The sequence below is a fragment of the Balaenoptera physalus genome (assembly GCF_965194825.1).
Source record: "Balaenoptera physalus genome assembly, chromosome: 9".
Taxonomy (NCBI): domain Eukaryota; kingdom Metazoa; phylum Chordata; class Mammalia; order Artiodactyla; family Balaenopteridae; genus Balaenoptera; species Balaenoptera physalus.
Window position 1 is genome coordinate 27,102,356 of NC_138888.1, and position 17,557 is coordinate 27,119,912.

General features: G+C 36.2%; 1 protein-coding gene across 4 annotated transcripts in view; it reads left to right on the forward strand.

Annotated features, from left to right (window-relative positions):
- The window catches only part of MAP3K5 (mitogen-activated protein kinase kinase kinase 5), a 220,373-nt gene that overhangs the window by 56,492 nt on the left and 146,324 nt on the right, over nt 1–17,557 (forward strand). For all 4 annotated transcript variants that reach the window (XM_082474443.1, XM_082474442.1, XM_082474444.1 and 1 more), the window contains exon 2: nt 8,906–9,045. In XM_082474443.1, coding sequence (XP_082330569.1) covers nt 8,906–9,045 — 140 coding nt within the window. The remainder of the gene's footprint in view (nt 1–8,905; nt 9,046–17,557) is intronic.

The window sequence follows — 17,557 nt, forward strand, 5'->3', positions numbered from 1 at the left end:
GGCACACATACTACAAGCCGAGGAATGCTTAAAACTTCTAGGTTCTGGAAGAGGCAAGGAACACATTGTGCCCTAGAGCTTCTGAGGAAGCCTGATCCTGGCCCTGCTGACACCTTGATTTTGAACTTCCAGCCTCCAGAACTGTGAAAGAATAAACTTCTGTTGTTTTAAGGGACCAAGTGTGTGGTAATTTGTTAAAATGGCCACAGGAAACTAAATACAGCCCTCTTTTGACATTCTGGACAAAATTATTGACCAAAATGAACATGTCTGAGTAACCAGTACCTAGGTCAGGAAGCAGACCCTTACCAGCTCTCCAGAAGACCCCTGGAGCCCCTCTCAGCCATTGCCCCCCACCAAAGAATCCTCTATTTTGAATATCACATTTATGAACCTAATATGAACAGGATCATAAAGTACCTACTTTTTTGTATCTGGATTCTTTCTTTTAACAGTCTGTTCGTGAGATTCATCCATGTTGTCACATAGGGTTATAGATTTTAAAATTCTCATTGCTGTATAGTATCCATTGTCTGTATATAGCACATGGTATTTCTTCTACTGTTGATGGTTTATAAATACTGCTGTTATGAACATTCATTACATGTCTTTTGGTGAACATCTATTTGTGTTTCTTTTGGATATATAATGAAGAAAGGATGTCCTGAGTCAAAGATGCCTTCTCATTTCTTTCTATACTAAGTTGACAATCTCATCTACAATTCTACTTCAACTATCACCCATCATTCTGACTCTTAAATCGCTCAGTCTGATTCTCATCTTTCTGCTTAGATAAAAAGTGACAGCTGTCAGATACACACACACACACACACACACACACACACACACACAATGTTTAGCGTGTCCCAATCCAAAGTCAAGTTACTACCCAAAAAATGGTTCTTCCTCTTGTCATTTACTGTGTTAATGACAGGTCATCAATCTTAAACATTCAAGTTCAAAACAGAATCATTTTTAATTCTTTTTTTGATTATCCTGCATCCACCAAATTTCTAAAGCTTCCCCACCATGATTTCCCCACCATGTTATCTCTATATTAGTTTAGGGGCACATGTCCCTTGAATGACTCCTTAACTTAACTGGTTTCCCACTTTCCAGTCTGTTTTGATACTCATCCATCCACAAATTCTAGGTTTATCTTCACAAAAATTTGATCCTGCTGCACCCCTTCTCAAAACTCATGGACATGGATGGATCACCACTGATTGTAAAGTCAAGTCAGAATTCTTTATGTTGGCTTTCTGTGCCTTCATAATTTGATTTCAACATCATTTTGATGAGTAATTATTCATCTGAGGCTTCATCAGGTGGTATTGAGTTATATATTCGCATTGTCTTCAATAACATGATAAATTGCTCAAAGGGCTTCCTATGAACATTTTTTGTAGTGGCTGCATATAATGACGATATATTGAGAGTTTCCTGTGCTTAGTGCACATGTAACCCTTACAACAGTTTTGTGTGGTAAATACCTGCGTTACTATCCTCAATTTACAGTTGAGGAAACCGAAACTCAGAGAATTTAAGGTGTCTAATGTCACCCAGCCAGAAACCTAATTAGGATTCAGACACTGGAAGTCATGAAACAGCTTGCCTGCCTTTTGCATATTCATGACTCCGGCCTCTGGAGATGGGGAAGTTTCCTTTCCAGCTTTTCAGCTCTGTGGTGTGCTTTTCTGAGGCTGCATCTCCTCCTGGCCGAAAGCTGTGGTTCTAGGTCCTGCCACTCTGGGCTGGGCACCTCCTACAGATGTGTGCTTTTTCCCACTTGCATTCTCTTAAGCTGGGGCATCGTGAACCGAACTCTTGCAGCTATTGACCAGGCAAGGGGACTTTAGTTCTTACACCACCAATCTTATTTGGTTCTGCTCCCTCCTTCCTTCTTTCCATATTTCTCTCCTTCCCCTTTCCCCCCTCTTTCTTTCTCTTTTGTTTCTTTTTCCTCTCTAGGCTTCTCCCCTTTTCCCTCTCTGCACCCGCCCCCCTTTGGTAGGTGCAATGGCTCTCAACATTTTTATAAGACCAACCTCTGGAAGTGCAAACCGTCCCTCTGATCACTTACCTCCCAGGCTTCTTTTCAGGTTAAAAAACCCCCCAATACCTCAGTATAATAAACATCAAACAAGCAAATTAGGGCTGGGGTGGGGAGATAATATATGTATTTTCTTGAGCAATATATGAATGATTCATGCTTGAATCACTATGCATACATTTATTGGAGTTTAGGGATGAGGAAATTGGGGGCCAAAATCTATTGTTGATACAAATATGTATCATTATACACAGTAGGGTTAACTAAATAACATACAAGAAAATAAAAGGGTGCTGATGAAACTAAATGAGTAGTAATTTAAAGCAGGAATTTCCAAACCATGACCAATTCAAAACAACAGTGATGATGGATTACTCTTCTATCCTTCCTGAAAATCTCAGCAATTCTAGCTGTACAATAGGAGTTTTGCAACTTCTCAACATTGTATCCCTGCCAGACTTTAGAAAACTGACTTAGAATCTTCAGGATACTCTCCTGGGGCACTACTTTTAGGCTATGAGTAACATTTTAGTAATTTTCATATTGTAGATTAGTTGTAAACAGCCCTTATTCATTCATAAAAGAAAAATCAATGGAATGCAGGTTATGCTTCCCTTAAGAATTAGGAAGGGATGATCATTTGGGGGTTAGTGTCTGCTCTTGAGAGAATCTCTCTTGGTTCACCCATTAAGGATCCCATTGGGAATTGACATCGTTTTCTATTGTGGTTTTCTGTATTTCTCAACCAAGTCCCAGGTACCCTTCCTTTCCTTGGCTTCTTCCGTAATGCCTTTGATGTGCTGGGGGTGCTGTTTGAGGTGCTCCACTTTCTGACTCCATTGCCAGCTGATGCCTCACCCACGTAGGTTTCTGTCGTCCATCCTACCAGAGAATGGCTCAGGATGTTTGCTGAATTAAACTGGAACTAATGGGTCATTGTGGGGATTAATCCATCATGACTGGATGGGTAGTTCTGTGTGATAACTTGGCAAGTTTCCAGTGATTATGAAACTTTAGAGCACCTTGTAGACTGCAGAACAAGCTGAATCGCTACTGGGCTCTTACTTTGTCATCAGCGATCCTGATGCTTAAGGAAAAAAAACTGAATAGATAGAAATAAACATTCGTGTCTTCCTTCAATGCTGCTTTTTACACGCAGCAGCAGCAGCTCTTGTGAGCTATTTAACTAACAGACATGGTTTACCAAGGAAAAATTAAATAGAAAGTAACACAGACCATGAACCACTGCCATTTGCTGACCAAAATGCAATAACGCACAACAGTCTTATGTGATTGTCCTAGAAATTTATTATGCTTTAATAAACTCCTGGCAAACCTAATTTGATGCTCCATTTAGCGTTAATTGAATTGGAACAAGGAAAGAAACTACACCTTATATACAACTGTGAGAGATTTTTATGTCTTTGCCTATATTTTTGAATGACTGACTTAGCCTTAAAATTTGAAATGTGGCAATTTTATGCACAATATTACCACAAAAACTCAATTAGACGATTATTAAGTGCCTTTACTCATGAAATACATTACAGGAGTATATGCATCGGTCCCCAAATCTATTTTTGCAATTCATTTTTGTTCTGATCTTTGGAACCTCCATATCCTATAAGTGTAGTATGTGGCTCATTTAAGAATTAAGGGCATGGATTCTCCAGCCAGATTGCCTGGGTTTGAATCCTGGTGCTACCACTTTCAGACTGATTTTGGGCTGACTACTTATACCTTCTCTACCTCAATGTCCTGAGATAATAACATTACCTACCACAAAAGGGGTATTACGAAGATTAAGTGATTTAATATTTGAAAAGCACAGAATGTCTGACACGTGTAACTACTAAATACATGTTTATAAAATAAAGTGGGTAAACTGTACCCCATATAAGTGGGTTTCAAAAATGGTGGAGTATCAGGCATTTATTTAGTTTGTTTTAATTACATCATCTTATGCATTTTTAGCGTGTCTTAGGATGATTTCACAAGGAAAAAATTTTTCACCTGTTTATTTTATTACTTTTGAGAAGATATGCATCAGAGTCAGAAGGTAGCCATGATAAGATAATATTTTCTTTAGTTAGATAATGAAATATTATTGTGTAAAAAAATGCTGTGTAACTAGAAGTCCTAGCCAGTATAACAAGGTAAAACCAAACAACCAACCAGAAAACAAAAACCATGAAAGACATACAGATTGGAAAGGAAGAAAGAAAACCATTTCTAGTTACAGATGATATGATTGTCCATGTAGAAAATCACAAAGCATGTACCAAAAAAAAAAAAAAGCTCCTTGAACTAATAAGTGAGTTTAGTAAAGCTTCAGGATACAAGGTCAATATACAAAAATCAACCATTTTTATGTACTAACAATGAACAATTGGGATTTGCAATTTTAAAAAGAGTACCATCTACAATAGCACCCCCAAAATGGAACAGGTATAAATTTAACAAAATATGTGTAGGAACTATATGTTGAAAATTACAAAATACTGATGGACAAAGTAATCAAAGAAGACCTAAATAAGTGGAGAGATATGCCATATTCATGCACTGAAAGACTCAATATTGTTAAGATGTCAGTTCTCCCTGAAATGATCTATAGTCATCATAATCCTAGTCAAAATTCTGGGAGAATTTTTTGCAGCTATCAACGGATAGCTCTCAGCTACCAATTGATTCTAAAATTTATACAGGAAAGCAAATTGAAGAACTAAAATAGCTACAACAATTTTGAAAACAGAAGAGTTGGAGGACTCACACTGCCTGATTCCAGTACCTACCATAAAGCTACAGTAGACAAAACAGTGTACATAGCACACACGGTCCCCAACTTACAACAGTTCAATTTACGATTTTTGGACTTTATGGTGGTGCAAAAATGATACCCATTCAGTAGAAACCATAATTCAAAATTTTGAATTTTGATCTTTTCCCGGGCTAGTGGTACAGTCCTCTGTTGTGATGCTGGGCAGTGGCAGCGAGCTGAAGCTCCCAGTCAGCCAGGCAATCAGGAGGTGAAACAACCGATACGCTTACAACCATTCTGTTTTCACTTTCAGTACACTATTCAATAAATTATATGAGATATTCAGCCCTTTATTATAAAATAGGCTTTGTGTTAGATGATTTTGCCCAACTATAGGCTAATGTAAGTGTTCTGAGCACATTGAAGGTAGGCTAGGCTAAGCTATGATGTTCGGTAGTTTAAGTGTATTAAATGTATTTCAATTTACAGTACTTTCAACTTACTGTGGGTTTATCTGGACATAACCCCATTGTAAGTCGAGGAACATCTGTATTGGCAAAAGGTAGACACGTAGATCAATGGAATGGAATAGAAAATCCAAAACTTTTTGGAAGAGAAAATCAAAATGGATCATAAACTTAAATGTAAAATGTGAAAGCTATAAAACTTTCAGGAGAAAACAAAGGAGAAAACTTTTGTGCCTTGGGTTAGGCAAAGATTTTTTTGAGATACCACACCTAAAGCACAATCCACAATAGAAAAAAAATTTGATAAATTGGGCTTAAAGTTAAAAACTTCTGCTCTCCTAAAGACACTTAACAGAATGAAGAGGTAAGTCACAAACTGGGAGAAAGTATTTGTAAATCACATATCTGACAAAGGAAACATATCCAGATGATATAAAAACACACAAAACTCACAGTAAGAAAACAAACTCAACAATAAAAAAATGGGCACTTGCTTTGAACACTTTACAAAGCAGATGAAAGAGTAAGTTTTCCTCTATGGAAATTAAGAAAAAATTAAGAAAAAAATACAAATACATTAGAACAAATCACTTATCTGAATTTGAGGTAGGAAAAATGCCTGTCTTCTTCTGAGTTATCATATGGTATTATGGTATTTTAAAATTACTATACAATTAAGCATTTTTAATGTTCTATATTGCATCCCCAAATGGGTCTGTTCCTGTTTAGATGTTTAGATCTAGTGAATACACCTTAGTTTGCTTTTACCATTTATTTTAAATGTCTCGTTTCTCTCTTCATCTGAAAGCCTTCTGCAGCGTTTGTATTTTGTTTTAGCAACAAATTCCACGAGTCAGTTCTCTGGAAAGAACCCATTTCCCCCCCTCTTGTCACTACTTTAACTTAGTATTTTTCTTTGTATATCTCTCATTTGTTTTTCATCGACAGTTGTTTTATTTGGTTTCTCTCAGCCGCATTGTATGCCTTCTCTTGATTTTAAAGCGGCGTCGCTGACTGTGAGTGGCTGGCATCTGTGGGAGGAGCAAGCCGTGTGGGCGCAGGAGGCAGATGGGGCGTGTGGGTGGGATGCAGTGACTCAGTTTGTTCGGGTGTTGATTTTTGATTTGTAAATGGTAAGGACCCCAAAAGAAAGCTCTCCATTTGTATTAAAGAGCCCTGAAGTCATGGTTAGCCTTGAAAACATCTTTTGAAGCTCCTGTGACCTGTCCTCCCCTTTTATAACCTCACTCAATCTTCTAGGTCTTTAGCCTCCATCTGATCTGATTTATTTCTCCTTCACAGAATGCAGACTCTAATTTCACATTCATTAGATAAGGCCGACTGTCTCAAAGAGCCTCTCGAGGGTCTGTGTCCCTTTTATAAAAGTGCTGCACTTTGGTTTTACATTCAGTCACACGGGGCTTCGATGTTCTTTGTGTATTCTGGTGGGTTCCTAAATTACAAAAGTAATCAACGTTCATAATAGAAATTGTGAAAGACATAGAAAGTATAAAGAGGAAAAGGTAATTCATAATTCCATCACACAGCTATTATCACAGTTTACACTTTGGTATACAACTTCCCAAAACTTTTATTCATGTGCATATATACACATAGAATATATATAATAATCTATTCATTATAATGTATACATTATATTTTAATGTGTATGCTATACATTATAATGTATATATTTTAATATTTTTCCTTAATATAGCTTGAATTTACCCCAATATTAAATGTTCTCCTATAATATAGTTTTCAATGGCTGTATAATGTGCCATTAATTGAATTTATCAGTGTGTGTGTGTGTGTGTGTGTGTGTGTGTGTGTGTGTGTGTTTCACCATTTTTCTACTGATGGATATTTAGGCATTTTCCATTGTTACTGCAAAAATAATATTTCGGTGGGTATACTTACAAGTAAATCTGCCACACGTATAGGAATTTTCACAGGATGAATTCTTAGGAATGGAATTATTGAGTCAAAGAGTGTGCATAATTTTAAGGACTCAAGTCTCCTAAAATGTTTACACTTCCCCACAGCATGTAAGAGTATCATTTCTTTGCACCTCCATTGGGTATTTTGAAATATCTTAGGCCACTTGTTAGGGAAAAAACTTGACACTTTATTATTCATTTAATGTGCATTTTATTAGTAGTGAGATGTGGAATATTTTTATATGTTTACTTACCATTTTAGTTATACTTTTGTGATTTTACCTGCCTATGTCCATAGCCTAATTTTCTATTGTAATGTTCTTATTTGTTTTAAATTGACCAATCAAGATAATTTATAAAGATATTAACCTTTCATATGTCACATATTGCACATATTTTAAACAAGTTAGCATCATCTGTTAAATTTGCTGTATGTTAACATTTTCATTTTAATTGTGAGTAGGATCTGTTTAACTATTACATTTTCCAGAAGCTTATTATGATTATAAAGGAAGCTCTTGGTTTTCATAATTTTGCATCTTGACACCTTACTAAATTGTATTATTACTCATAGTGGTTGTTTAATTGATTTTACTGGGGTTTTTTTGGTTGGTAATTGTAACACCTGCAAGTAATGATAATTAAGTATTTTATTTTATAGAATTATGTTTCCATACTTTGTGAAATCTTATTGCATTAGTTAGGATTTTCAGAAAGTGTACTACTAGTGAGAATAGTTGACAGCCTTGTCTTTTTCCTGATTTTCATGGGAATACCTGTAAGCACAAAGTTGGCAGTTGTTATGAAATATATATTATTCTTCACTTTAAAGAAGTACCCTTATATTTTCAGTTTGCCGTTATTTTTAATGAGAAATGGAAGTGGATTTTGAATTTTAGTTAAAGTATCAATACTTGGGGCATCTTTGGGAATGCTGATGATTTTTTTCCCATTGAGCCATCCTTGCATTCCCAAAATAAATTTTAAACCCATGATCTAGTGGTCTTGTAGTATAATGCTTGGTGCATTTTGCTCAGTTTTCTTTCATGTTTTTGTCTGTATACATAAATGAGTTTGAGACTAATCTGAATTTTATTTTTGGGACACTGTCAAATTTTGGTATCAAGTTTATGCCACCCTGGTGTTAGTCATCTATGAGCTTCGGAAGAACTTGTATCTGTGATTATATTCTCCTTCTTAGTCATAATTTCTATACCTTTGATTTCTCTTTTTCTTGATTATACTTGCTAAGGACTTGCTAGATATTAATTATTATAAAATACAGCTCTGAATTGAGTCATCATCTTACCTATTTGCTTTTATAAATCTCATTTTACATTTATTACTTCCTTCTGTTTCCCATGGATCTGCTTCTGGAACCTCTGTTAACTTGTTTTCAGTGTTGAGATTTAACAGAGAGAGTAAGTCCTGCTTCCCACCATTGCAGACTCTCCTTAGTTTCCAGTAATTATATGACCCCCTTCTTGCTTTAAAAGTGCAGTTTTGCTGCAGTTTGTAAAACCACTTCTGATAGAACTGCTAATTAAAAAGTCAGTGGTAAATGAAGAGGGAAAGTCCCTATCATTTCCTCATTTCCTCTTTGAATACTAAGTAACTGAAACCGAAAAGTGCTTACTGGGCATTATTTAGGTGTCATCTTTTGGAGGACTTTGTTTTCTGTTTGCAGATATTGCCGTGGTGGAGATGAGTGATGCCTTCCGGCAGCCGTCTTTATTTTACCACCTTGGAGTGAGAGAAAGTTTCAGCATGGCCAACAACATCATCCTCTACTGTGATACTAATTCAGACTCTCTGCAGTCACTGAAGGTACCTCACTTGTTTACTAAATATTTACTCTAGGCACCAGAGTTTTAGGGATAACTCTCCGTCATCCAAAAAAAAATTCACGTAGTGTATGTTTATGAAAGGATGTTTTTTGTTAGTCCAATAAGTATGTAACAGTGACGAATTACATTGTGAGGTTTATCTGGAATTCAATGTGGAAATTTGATGATACACAGATAGGGGAAAGACTTAGTGTTGATTTCTGAGCTCCGATCGGAGTTGCAGTTGAGGAGACTGTTGTTAATAGAAAGTTGTCAGTATGCACACTGGAGAAGGAAGAGGAGATTGCATAAGGTATGGACAGCCCTCGTGCTGTGTCACCATTGGGGGTTTCACTGGGCACACCCGTCTCCAGCTAGAAATACGCTGCCTACTGAAAGTACTCTGAGTAGAAATTCTCTATCACCAAAAATTGCCATCCTCTTTTGCTGGGATATGATTTCAATTAAAGTGGGAAAAGGGGAAGGAAAACTTACCGTATTTGTCTGCAAAATTCAGCATGTCTCATGGCGTTCTCTTCATTATAGGAACTTAATTATAGGAGGGTATTTCCTCCATCCAAAAAGATTGCCTAAAATGCTTTTGCAAGGCCAAGTGATTTTACACTGTGTGATTCTTTGAAAAGCATCTAACAGTTCAGCACATAACTCATGCTGAACCTGATATCATTCATTTCCTTTGTGAAACTTCCATCTACCTCTTTGTGGCTTTTTCTCATCTATACTTTCAAGTTTCCAAATCAAAGCCAACCTTGGAACGTGGAGTCCTAAAACCCAGAGCCATACTTGTAATAGCTTAGGAATTGGTAATCTGAAGATCTCTAACCCAAAATCCAAGCCAAAAAAAATTTAATAGTATTTTGCTTTTATCTGAATATCTGAAGCTTATATTACTTTCTCCAAAAAATCTGCGGAGTGTCATTTAGCAAATACCTTTACTGCATACCAGGCATTGTGCTGGGGATTGTTAGGCTATCCCTTTCCAGAATACTCTGAAATAGTACTAAGAGATTTTCCCCAACTCTGTCTAAATCTGTTTTTCACCTGGAACAATTCTTTAAGCGATCCCTACTTAATTTTGCCCCGGATGTACCCCTTTAATTAATGTATCATACATTTCATGATGGTGTATTTTTAATTAAACATTTTGATTTGGTACTATTTACAACATATATTAGCAGTTGATGAAGAGATTATTTTATTTACTCTTTGTATTCTGCTATTTTATTTTCTTTGCATTAAGTTTATTTTCAGCAGGCAGTGTTGTGTTGGACATTTTTCACACTACACTATTTTTATTCTTGTCCTACTGGTATCTGGAGATTTAATTTTATAGCCATCCTTTCCTAAGGAAATTTTTTTTAATTACATTTGAGAGAAAGAGATAGAGCTGATCTTATCAGAAATTTGTGTGGGACAAATAAACTGATTTATTTAATTGCTTTCAGCCAGCCTTTGTATAGAAACGTTATTGGTATTTGAATAAAACAGTTCTTTAAAGAGGCTTGTCTATCTAAAATATACTCATTTATCTTGTACATAATCGCTGCTTGTTACTGAGCACTTACTATGTGCTAGGTACTAGTGCATAGTGCTTTACCTACATGCATATTCACATTTAATTCTTAAAACATCCCTGTGGGGTATATATTCTTTTTTTTTTTTAATAAATGTATTTGTTTGTTTGTTTGTTTATTTATTTATGGCTGCGTTGGGTCTTTGTTGCTGCATGCGGGCTTTCTCTTGTTGTGGTGAGCAGGGGCTACTCTTTGTTGTGGTGCGCGGGCTTCTCACTGTGGTGGCTTCTCTTGTTGCAGAGCATGGGCTCTGGGCGCACAGGCTTCAGTAATTGTGGCTCGTGGGCTCTAGAGCGCAGGCTCAGTAGTTGTGGCACACGGGCTTAGTTGCTCCACAGCATGTGGGATCTTCCTGGACCAGGGATCAAACCTGTGTCCCCTGCATTGGCAGGCGGATTCTTAACCATTGCGCCACCAGGGAAGTCCCTGGGGTATATATTCTATCACCAAATTATAAGATTGCAAACTGAGACTCTAACAAATTCAATCACTTGCCAAAGGTGATATGGAAAATTTGGGACCAGGTCTGCCTGACTGCAAGGCCTGTTCCCCTTAACCACTAAACTTGATTGCAGTTACTTTTAGTTAGAAGGATATCAGACATTCCTGCTAAGTGTGTTCATTTAGAAAAACCCATCAAGCATACGTCCTGAGTTGTTCCACGCAACATCCATCCCTTCTTTTGTCTTCCTCCTTCCATTGACTGTATGTTATTGACTGTATTCCCTAAGCTTTTGCCACTTTCTTATTTAGTTTGTTCCTGGCCCAAATAGGTATCTGGTTGCAGAGGACAAAGTTCTGGGGTAGAAAGTGTTTTTTTTTCAGTCTCTGAGCAATGGAAGTTCCTCGGGTTCTTTCTGAGGAAAGTCTGTGTGTGTGTGTGTGTGTGTGTGTGTGTGTATTTTTAATTTTTAAAATTTATTTCTGTTGCAGGTAGTTATAGGTGTAACTGTTACCCCTGCCATCTACCAACAGAAAGGAAAACTGCTGTGAAATAAGGCAGAACAAGAGATATTTATAAATAATATATTATGTATGGATTAACCAAATAAAAACGAAGCATCTCCCTATTTTCACAGGGCAAAGACAGAATGAGAATGTTATTCTTATCACATATCTAGCTTCACTTAGGTTGATTCTTTGGGCATCTAGAAAGTACAGCTGCACCAGTTTTATTTTCATCTACTGCTCTTTGTTGAAGAGAACAGTTTTCCTTTGGCAGCAAATTCTTAGGAAGAAATCATAGGAAAAAATTTTTTAAGTTTAAGCTTCTGAAAAATAATTGTTAGGAACCATATAAGTACTTAAAATCTATGTCTGAGTTTTCATATGAAAGCATATTTAGAATCTAATCAAATCATGTACTTGCAATAGGATTCGTAGTCATTTTAAATTACAAGTACTCTCTTATTGTAGCAAGAAATATTTAATTTTCTTCAAAAAAAGAGATCATCGTTGTACTCTGAGAAAGGGAAGTTGATAGATATTCTTTTTTTTTCTTAGCACTGTAATAACAATTTTCACAATTTTCTCTAGATAAGTATCATGAAAACTTCTTATGTGCCTATTAATGAGACTCTTAATGCTGAGATTTACATTTGCTTGAAAATAAGAAATTGCTGGGAACAATTGTTTTCTGATCTATTTCGTGCATCAGAGAAATTATCAGATCTTCCCTTGGGGTCTCTCGGTAAACGAGACAGTAGGTCTGGACACCATTGGCCAGTAAGTTGTTGGGCCGATACACAGAATGCGTCTGTCATCAGAAAGGGCTTGGGAGAAATGAATGGCTGTTGTGTAGAGTGAGGAAGTTGTTTTAATGAACCATTTCTTCTATCATCAGAAATTCCTTTACAACGACAGCTCTCAGCTCTAATTCTTGTGATTCTTCCCCCTTTTCCCTTGTTTAGCTCCCTCTCTTTTTTCTAGGCTACTCTCCACTCACATTAAATAATGTTTCGTATAAAAACAATGCAAAACAAAACAAGGAAATACCACTTAAAAGCCAACAATTAAAAGCCCTTATTATACCAATGGCAAGGCTGTGGAGAGTGGGAAACATATGCATGGCTGGTGGGAGTGTATGTTGGCACTACCTTTTGAAGATCAATTTGGCAATAGCTTATAGTATCAAATGAGCGTATCACCAAGAGTCAGCATTTCTGTCTCTAGATGTATACTGTAAAAAAAAATCTTTGGCATGCATAAGGAGATATAATCAAGAATGTTTATGTTAACGTTGTTTGTAATAACCTCTCCCCCAGAGGAATTGGTAAATATCTATCAACAGAAGAATGAATAAATACTTTCTGGTATAGTCATTTAATGGAATCTTACAGAGCACTTAAAATGAATTAACTAGAGCTTTCTGTACCACTATCAATATATCTCATAAACAGTGTTGAGGGAAAAAAAATTATAGAAGCTTGTGTACCGTATGGTGCCATCTATACAAAATGTAATGACGTGCAAGACAATTTTTTATCATTTATATTATAAAAGGATAGAAGTGTGTATGGGAATTATAAATAAGTTAAGAATAGTTACCTCTTTGAAGGATAGGAGTGGAATAGAATTGAGAGGGGATGACAGGAGTCTTCAACTATACATGTAATATTATATTTCTAAGACTAGGTGGTATACGCATGGGTGTGTGAAAAAGTTTTGTTTATTTTAAATTTTTTAAATTGAAGTATAATTAACTTACAATATTGTATTAATTTCAGGTGTACAACATAGTAATGATCACCATAAGTCTAGCTACCATCTGTCACTATACAAAGTACATTACAGTGTTATTGACTGTATTCCCTATGCTGTATACTACATCCGCATGACTTATTTATTTTATAACTGGAAGTTTGTACTGCTTAATCCCCTTTACCTATTTTCCCCATCTTCACACGCCCCTCCCCTCTGGCAACCATCAGTTTGTTGTCTGTATCTATCAGTCTGTTTCTGTTTTGTCTTGTTTGTTTGCCTGTTTTGTTTTTTAATTCTGCACATAAATGAAATCATATGGTACTTGCCTTTCTCTGTATGACTTATTGCACTCAGCATAAATATTCTCTAGCTCCATCCATGTTGTTGCAAATGGCACGATTTCATTCTTTTTAGGGCTGAGTAGTATTCCATTGTACATATGTAAACATATATACGTACCACATCTTCTTTATTTGTTCATCTATTGATAGACATTTAGATTCTATATCTTGTTTCTATATCTTAGCTATTGGAAATAATGCTGCAGTGAACATAGGGGTGCATATATCTCTTCAAATTAGTTTTCATTTTCTTCAGATAAACACCTAGAAGTGGAATTGCTGGATCATATGGTAGTTCCTTCGAGGAACCTCTATACTGTTTCCACAGAGGCTACACCAATTTACATTCCTGCCAACGGTGAATGAGGGTTCCTTTTTCTCCACATCCTTGCCAACACTTTGTTGTCTTTTGATGATAGCCATTCTGACAGGTCTGAGGTGATATCTCATTGTAGTTTTGATTTGCATTTACCTGATGATTAGTGATGTTGAGCATCTTTTCATGTGCTTGTTGACTATCTGTATGTCTTCTTTTCAAAAATGTCTATTCAGATCTTCTGCCCATTTTTTAATCGGGTTTTTTAATATTGAGTTGTATGAGTTCTTTATGTATTTTGGATATTAATCCCTTATTAGGTATATCATTTGCAATTATCTTCTCCCATTTAGTAGGTTAACTTTTTGTTTTGTTGGTGGTTTTCTTTGCTGTGCTAAAGGAGTGTATGATTAAGTTTTTTTTTTTTTAAGTTATATTTTTATATACTTGAAATATTTCATAACTAACCTTTTTTAATGAAAAAGTTGTTATACTCTGTTATTTCCTGTAGCCATCAGGATAATTTACATATATTTTGGGCATTTGAATCTCAAAATATTTTTTTAGTTTCTTTTTTCTAATGTTCTAGCTGTGGTTAGAAAGCCTCACATGCATTTGGATCTTTCTTTCTGCACTAGGATAGGCTTTATTCCCATTTTATCCATTGCAGAATAAATGTTTGTCTAGAGATTGATATATACATCAGTTAATGGTGACACAGCTTGTGTTGAAGCTTAATGATTATGTGAGATTATTCCTTATTCAAGAAATTTAGTTGTATTTTTCTCTGTAACCATTGCTTTTTTTTTTTTTAAATTGGTCCAGGGATCCTTTATGTATTTATTTATCTTGGCTGCGTTGGGTCTTTGTTGCTGCACGTGGGCTTTCTCTAGTTGCAGCAGTGAGCAGGGGCTACTCTTCATTGCAGTGCGCGGACTTCTTGTTGTGGTGGCTTCTCTTATTGCAGAGCATGGGCTCTAGGCGTGCGGGCTTCAGTAGTTGTGGTGCACGGGCTTAGTTGCTCTGCGGCATGTGGGATCTTCCCAGACCAGGGATCGAGCCTGTGTCCCCTGCATTGGCAGGCAGATTCTTATCCACTGCACCACCAGGGAAGTCCCTATAACCATTGCTTGAAAAGTCACTTTCCAGATGGGATTTGCTTTCATAAACTGTTCTCTACAGCAGTCTATCTACATGCTTAATCCTTCACGATCTCACTGAATATAGTACCTGCACGAGATATTTGTACACCCGTGTTCATAACAGCATTACTTACAATAGCCAAAAGATGGAAGCAACTTAAATGTCCATCAGTGGATGAATGGATAAAACAAAATGTGGTATACACATACAATGGAACATTATTCAGCCTTAAAAAGGAAGGAAATTCTGACACATGCTACAACGTGGATGAACCTTGAGAACTACCATAGTTGCTCATTCAAACAGTTCCATGGTACCTAGACCCATGATGTATATCTGTAGATACAGAGACACCCAATCTCCTTTAGTGCTTCTATTTGAGAAATTGGACATTGTCTGTTTTTCTGGTAATCATTCATTTCCACCTGAGCAAATGGTTATAGTTTTGCAAAGAGCAGGCAGTGATGTCCATGTTGTAAATTTTGATGATTATACCAGTTTCCAGTAAATTGGTGAGGAGCTCAAGGTAATTTTTGTTATAAATACCTTGAACGTAAGTTAAATTTTTACATGTATTTGGCAAATTTGCTCAGATTCTAGAGTGTTCTTAAACCCATAAAACTTTTTTTTTTCCTCTTACACCACTGCTTCCTTTTCTTAAAGTTTTATCTCCCTTACCAAGATAAATAACTAAGATGAGTTTAGCTTTAGATTGAATTGCGTATGAAATTAAAATTTGTTATTTTCCCAAAGGTTTATGATTCTTTAGTTTAATAATGAATTTTTACTGCATTCTTTTCAAAAAGCACTCTAAAATAGCACTTAACTTAGTCAGTGGTACAAAGTACACAGTAAGTATTAGGGGAAAAAGTCATTTGAGAATATGATCCTATAAAGTAGTCTAACGATTTGTGAACGTTGGCCCTGCCCTGTATAACAGTGCTGCTGCTGGACATTTTCATAAGTGTCTTGCCTACTTGATAACTAACCGTTGATTTGTAAACCACGGCATTCTGTGTCTCCCCTGTTCAACTCAGCCATCACATACACTTTTTAATATTTCATGGAAAGATTTTTTCTTTCTGTTGAGAGAAAAAAAAATAGTCATGTTCTTTTATTTTACTTATTCCAGAAATGATCTAACTTTCACCTGAGCTATAATAATTCCATGTCAAATTGGGGGAAGAAAAAGAGACAATTTTGGGGAGGAACAGCTAAGAAATACCTGTGAGCACTGCTGTATCAAGATTTTCTCTCAAGATCTTGAATTGACAGACTAGATGAATGATTTCTTTAGCAGGAGTTGATTTCCAGTTGTTGAATCCCTGAGGCTGGGGAAAGGGCTTGAGACTGGAAAATCCAGTTTTCTTTGATGTCCATTAGCAATATGACATCTTCAAAGGAATTATCTATATACTGGATAAAGTATGCCCTTGCTTTCCTTCCTAATTCCTCCTTTACCCTCCCCCATCCCATTGTTTCTAGCATCTTATTTCCATTTTGTCAAAGGGAGAAGGGGATCTATGCTACATAGTGAATGGAAGATGACGTCCTATCTCTGGGTTGGCACCAGGTATTCTCTTCATTTGTAGCGACTTTCATCACAGGCCCATGAGCTCGAATACCTTAAAAAGTAAGAAGGAATACCTCTGCACACAGAAGGTGTGAGTCTGAAAGCCTCCTAACTCCCACCCAAATGGGGCAAGGCTTGCTGGATTCTGTTCCCTTTTGTTCATTATAAATAATTGATTCTTTCTGTGGAAGTTGATCTTTGTGGCACTGCAACCCATCATCCTATTTGAGCCCTTTTAGAATGCATCCTTGAAATTTTTACTGAAATCTATGTGTAAAATGTAATTTATTGTGCCGAAATTCATTATATTGTAACTTTGCAACAGTACAGTTTGTTTTTTGAGAAATACTTGTACTTGAATAATACGGTCCAATTAGGCATTGCTGAAAGAAACAGCTGATGACAAAAAAGAGGAAGTTGATTATAATAATAACAACACATTATAAGAAGTTTGTGTTAAGAAGCTCTTTCAAATGCTGTATGTATAAAATGTCACTTTTCAGCATCTCAGCCGTTTAAAGATATGTATCTACTTACAGTAGAGTTCTCCCACCAAGATAAATTTTTTTTAACATGAAACAAAAGTAATAGAGGAGGAGAAGAAAGTCTAGGATTTCTTTTAGGATTACTTTCCAGCCTGGGTATAATTTAACCTGATTTTTGGTACAGGTTGTTTTTATTGACAGTTGCTCATATGTCTTACCTGTGATCATGATGTGTTCTTCTCCATGATCATGAACAACACAGGTACAAGATGCCTCTGTATCTGATAACGGTGGGAATTGAGTTGGGGTTGTCTGCTTTGATAGTATTAATACCTCATATTGCATATGGCTTTAAAA